At 42.2% G+C, this 6,078-nt stretch overlaps 1 protein-coding gene across 1 annotated transcript in view; it reads right to left on the bottom strand.

The window, feature by feature from the left end:
* The window catches only part of tecpr1a (tectonin beta-propeller repeat containing 1a), a 14,232-nt gene extending 9,422 nt beyond the window's left edge, over positions 1-4,810 (bottom strand). Inside the window, 8 exon segments of the mRNA XM_035660011.1 lie at positions 1-36; positions 568-668; positions 749-923; positions 1,398-1,517; positions 1,614-1,736; positions 1,850-2,032; positions 2,635-2,874; positions 4,651-4,810. The exon segment at positions 1-36 is cut by the window's left edge and continues 10 nt beyond it. Of these exon segments, the coding sequence (XP_035515904.1) occupies positions 1-36; positions 568-668; positions 749-923; positions 1,398-1,517; positions 1,614-1,736; positions 1,850-2,032; positions 2,635-2,859 (963 nt within the window). The 5' untranslated portion in view covers positions 2,860-2,874; positions 4,651-4,810.
* Positions 4,811-6,078: the final 1,268 nt, after the last annotated feature.

Below are 6,078 nucleotides of genomic sequence, written 5' to 3'. Positions count from 1 at the left end.
GGGGTTGTGGGAGTTCACGCCGCGTCTGAACCACACCTGGCAGAGCAGGAGAGTGTCATTTTTAGCATAAAACAACTGTATAAACTATGGTTAATAACAGTTTAGCCTTAGTCGGAGTAATATGTTCTCTTTGCAGTCTAATGCAGTTTTCCTGTTTGGCATATTGTGTCTGTGAAAGAACTAACTGACAGTCTCAACAAAATTAGGTTTATATCATAAATGTTCAATAGATAGGTCGATATAGAGCACTTGTTTAGCAGCCAAGTCACACTACCATGGATAGTGCAAGTCTAGCAGAATTTGTATATAGTTTTGTATTAATATAATATAGGTGCTTCATTGAAATTGCATAGATATAGTATAGGTACTATAGCATGAATCTGAAAATGTAAATGAAAACATATGTTTTATATGGGAATATTTAATAATATGTCATAAACAGTTAAGATAATGTATGATGGTAATAATGATAAACAAATAAAAAGAATAGTACTTTTTTACATGCTTGCAGTAGTATTCCAATCATATGTGTCTTTACTAATAACATTAATTACAGCATTTTCTTACTTTGTTGTCCTTGGTCAAAGCCCAAACAACGTCAACTCCCACAGCTACATGTGTGGCTGCTACATCAGGACTGGGAGAGTCTACCACGGCCCAGGAGGTACCTGACATGCAGAAAATATCATTCTCAATAAATGCGATCACACACAAACCACACCCGCCTCTTAACAGTGAGCTGGTGTACCTTTGGGGCAGTCTCGGCCGATGCCCTCCCTGACAATGAGTTGCCCCTCCCACAGCACCGCCCAGACCAGATCCCGCGGGCCACAGCTGATCTGGACCACCTCCCCGGGGAGAGCCATCTCTTCCCACAAAGAGCCTTCAGGATTGTGGTGACAGATTCCCTCTCTGAACCACACCTGGAGGGAGAAAACAGGAGGGTTAGTTAATTGACAGAAAGGGATCTGCATCAAGCAGTGCAAATAGTTGTTGTTTATCTGATGTGACAAGACTGAGTGTGTGATCTTGCTATGGGCATTAACAAGGTCAAAACACATCCTTGGAATGTGTGTATATAACACCATCCTAAAATGCATTAGATAAGCCAAATGAATTACATAAGATACAGTGAATAGAAGACAGACTTTATAAGCTGTATGACAGCAAAGGTTACACAGTTATTTTGCCTCTATCAACTACGCTGTATTACTGTATTGATTGAAGTTTATCGTTTTACAGTGACAAATACCAGAAAATGTGTCACAGTATGCATGAGTGGACAGAAAAATATGGTTTACCCACACTGTTACTGACTTAATGTGTGAGCTAATTAAGACTTGAGTACATTGCCATGGATACCTGAGGCAAAGTGTTGCGTGAGTGCATGTGTGTACCTTGCCCTGCAGGGACACAGCCCACAGTGACAGCCGTCCTCTGGGCTCCTCATTGATCTCCCAACCGCCACAGCTGATGTCGCTGAAGGGATCTGGTAGAGTCATCTGCTGTGAGGGGATCTGTCAGCGCACACAGGAAGAGAGACGAAGGTGAACAAACTGAAAACTTTACACGCGCGCACACACACACACACACACACACAGTATAACACCCACCTTGGCCCAGGTATCCATGGCTTTGTACCTCCTGTAGCGGAGCCATCGCCTGCGACGGACACAGGAGTTCCACTTCTTGTCTTTGGTGTAGGTGGCAGGGAAGTCCATGGCGTAGCTCCACCCCTGCAGATACAAACACCTCAATCGCATAAAAAAGGCAGGAATAAAGAAAGAAAAAAGACAGAAACTGATGGTCAAATGAGGAGATGCAAGTAAAACGATAACTGGACACTCACCTCTTTCTCTGTGGGCTCTCCCTCAAAGTTTTCATCCACGTACCAGTCACCTTCCCACTCCCAGCTGCTGGAGGGAAGCCGGAAGTTGTCCAGAGGTTGGTGTTGCAGACCTGTGACATCACTCAACTGCCAGCGGTCGCTTGGCAACAAACGATCCGAGAAACCATCGACAGGATTCCATCGCTGATGGAAATACAGACAGACGGGGAGAGATGGCATGTTAGAGCACACACAGGGCCAAAACAAGCAAAGTAAAACACCTCTCACCTCTCTCCCAGTTTCATCGGTCTGAAAGATTTACTGCCAAACAGCAGTGGTGACATGTAGAAAGTCACAACAACAGCCACTACAGAGTACAGACCGAGTATTGACCTAAAGCACATGACCTGACACAGCCATGTGACAACAACCTAGCGGTCCAAAACGTTTGCAATCATTCACAGGAAGCATGAATCTCATCTGTATTTTTTTTCAGTTCTACATACAGTATCCCTCTCACTGTGTCTGCTGTTTTACCTAAAAACTGGTACACTTGCTTCTAATGTACTTGTTAAGGCACCCAGCTGACAATGTGCTGAAGTTAGTAACAGAGGAAGTGGGACACTGCTGTATGAGGATGTTGCACTTGAAATAACACATGACCCAAGTCCAAGAGGAACTCCACATTTTCGATTTTACTTTGGATGCTTTGTGCAGGAAATTAAGAAAATTAGCGTGTTTTAAACTTGCATAGTGAGAAAAAATACTATGCCTTGTTCCCTTGTGTATTTTTAACCTTGACTCACTTGATTCTCGTAGGTCTCCTCCTGGTAGCGGACCGGCAGGTCAGAAGCGTGGACATTCAGGTATATGTTATTGTCACAGGCGATGCCCCAGCAGCACTGCTGAGCTGCCGTCACCCGCTTGAACTCCATCTGGGCATCACGGCACTGCTCCCACTGCTGCCCTGCCGTGGACAGGCTGTAGACCCGCCCGTACACATCCACCGCCCATAGCAGGGAGACGGGCATGGTTGCACTGGGAACCTGGGGAACAGGGTGGGTCAATGAAGATAATGTAGCTTTAAAGTTTCAAAATGATTTTTTTTGTATGACAATATCAATTTCAGGTATATAATCTGTATCTGTTTGTTCAGGGTTTTCATTATCCATCATTATTTATAGGTGCATCGTTATAGTATATCAGATGAAATTATTCAGGAGGTCATGTGAATTACCAATTTCCAAATGGTATCTTTGATCTGTGATCTTGCATTGAATCTTAAGATTAAGTTAAAAAGTAAGTATGCAGTTAAGTTCAGAGAGTTTTATAAATGGACCCAACGGTGGGTCAGCAGGGTTGAAAATTAGGAAGGAAAGAGAAATAATTATGATGAAGTGCAGTGTGTTACACGAATAGTCAAAGTGGTAGGAGGATAAAAGAACACACACACATACACACACACACAAAAAAAACAAATGACCCCTGCAGCTCAGAGGTCATCGGGAGAAATCACGGTATAAGACATTAATGCACTCAAAGGATGCATGTGCAGTGTTTACAAGCAGTTGTCACAAATGGCCTTTTTTACAGCAGATATTCTGACTTAACATAGCAGGAAAATCACAGGCGTTACTAATAACATTAACAATGACTTTGCTCTATTTAAGTGTCCCAGTAGGCCGTGACAGTCTGACAGTGAGCAAGCATTAATAGACCTTTTTCACAGCAGCCATTTTGACATGAAATAGTAGAATAAACACAAATGTTACCAATGATACTAATTAAGGTTTCTTTCCATTAAGGTTAAACTGAGTCAGGGTGCTGCTAGTGTGCATGCTGGCTCACTGGTAAGGCTCTGCTATTGTCTGCTCGTATCATTGATAACAAATGTGTTTACCCTACTATTTCATGTCAAAGTGTCATGGCTGCTGTGAAAAAGGTCTATAACACTGAAGCAACTAAATGGAGTTCAGTCATGGATCCTTTTATCATTGCTTTTCCAAAATGTCCAGATGTCCTGTGTGAAAAAGGCCTGTGTTTATCCAGCAACTTTATCCAAACACACAGACATACATACACAGAACAGTGTGTTATAAACAGCATGTGAGTTTGCCTCTATAACTTGGTTAAGCAGTAGCTCCCACTTTTAAAACAGGGCTGTCCACACTGATCAGTCTCATGTGTTGTGGTGGCACAGATCCATTCTCACTGTGTCTGTTTACACCACTTTTTGCTCCACTCACTGTGCACGTTATTGACCCATACTCTACATCCTGGACAGCATTTAAGCAGGCATGGAAAATGTGAAACGACACTTAATTGAGTAAACAATGCAACGGTTGCTAAAAGCCTGCTGCAAGTGGTCTCCATTTCACAACACTGCGTAACCGGTGTGTCGGCTGGCTCGCTGCTGCTAAAAGGCGTCTCCTCTGTCACCCCTCAGTATACCTCACATTCAGCTCATATCATAACAATAATACCGACACATACGTACACACACGCGATGGAATTAGCTAAATAATTGAAATGAACAACAATATAGGTGTTTATGCGTGAGGTTTGTTACTGTATAACAAGGTATGTAGCTGCATTTTAGCACTGTGTCAACGCCAAGAGCTACTAAAGAGCCTCGGTGGCCAATATGCTGCAGGTGTGAATGACAGGAGAGTGAAATGTAAGCTGTAATGCTCCTCACAAACGTACACCGTGGAGTAAAACCAGCTTTAGGCTTAAACGGCAACACTCAGCTTGCTTTTGGTGCAGGCTTACAGGCTTAGTCCTCTAGAAATAGCGAATTAACAGAGTTCAAACACACCAACCTTGAGCTTCCTCTCATGGACCGCGAAGGGGCGCAGGTGGGATGTCACCGCCGTTCATCCACAAAGTGGAAGTGAATGTGACAGCTGAGCTAGATCATATTGTGTATGGTACCAGCTGATGGTCCACATCAAATGTCTTTCCCTACGTGAAACAGGAAGTGCTGCTCAGTCTTTCTTCGTTCCTATTGGCTGTTTCCCGCAGCACCCAGGTGTTTGTAGCTGTATCCGTCCAGCAGGGGGCGCTGCGGCCTCAGACTTCAGAGCAGAAACTGAAAGTAAACAGTAGAAAGTAACAACCACTGTACAATTGTTAGATACTTGTATACTGGGCTTGAGTATTTCCAGTTTGCAGTCATTTATACCACTACTCCACTACATTTCAGAGGAAAAAACTTTTGCTCACTTACTACATTTATCTGACAGCTATAGTTATTAGTTATTTTATTTAAGAATGATAAAGTTGTACCTCACACTATCCCGCAATACAAACTATATTTTGCTAGTAATACTTGCTTATACTCAGTAGGAATTTTGAATGCAGGACTTTTATTTATTTAAATGTGGTATTACTTGTAATTACTTTATTATCATATATTATCATTATATAAAAACACACACAAAACAACAGGCATCCAGCATCATCATCATCACTAGAAAAATGTGGATCATATAGGCCAGGGGTCTCAAGCTCAGATTACCTGGGGGACACTGGACAGGTTGTTTTCTCCTGAATGGAGGGGGCTGCCTGACAGGTCAGAGTTAAAAAAACAATATCTACCTGTCATACTGCACTGAACGTCTAGTAGAGATTGTTTTCCTGGAGAACAACAGCTGATGACAGGAGCAGTTATACAAAAGTCCATGGTAAAAACGATCAGCTGGTCTCCTTGCTCACTGCCAGTGCTCAACCTTGGTTTTAGGCTTAGAAAGAGACACTTTATAGGTGTCAGTGCAGTAAGAGAGTGCCATTGGACAGTTTTCACACTTAGATTCTGCAGCCTTGCTAGAAAATTAAATAATCACTGATATAAAAGATAAAAAATGTTTCAGGCTGGAGCTGGATGTAAGAATAACTTATAAACATGGGGAGGAGCTTGTCTTGCGGGTGGCATCTGATCCTGCTTCTTTCAGACCCCTAATTTAGGCACTCCTTTCTGATTATCATTTACACAATCACTTTTTGTATCAGTCTCCTTTTGACCGATTTTTATCCAACTTCTCTTTGGATCCTTTGTGTGTGATCTTACAGCCCTTAGTGTTTATTTATCTCTCTGTTTCTGTAATAGTCTTTATATAGTCTGTATATTTATTGCATGCATGGCAATTGGTTTGATAATATTCAGCTTCTTCTAATAATTTTCATACCCATGCCTTTCACAAAATAAACACCTACATGAGAAAGCAATTTTTAACACATTGTAAACCATC

This window comes from Morone saxatilis, unplaced genomic scaffold, assembly GCF_004916995.1.
Source record: "Morone saxatilis isolate NCDOM2014 unplaced genomic scaffold, NCSU_SB_2.0 Contig1, whole genome shotgun sequence".
In the NCBI taxonomy this organism is placed as follows: domain Eukaryota; kingdom Metazoa; phylum Chordata; class Actinopteri; family Moronidae; genus Morone; species Morone saxatilis.
This window is presented reverse-complemented; position numbering and strand designations above follow the sequence as displayed.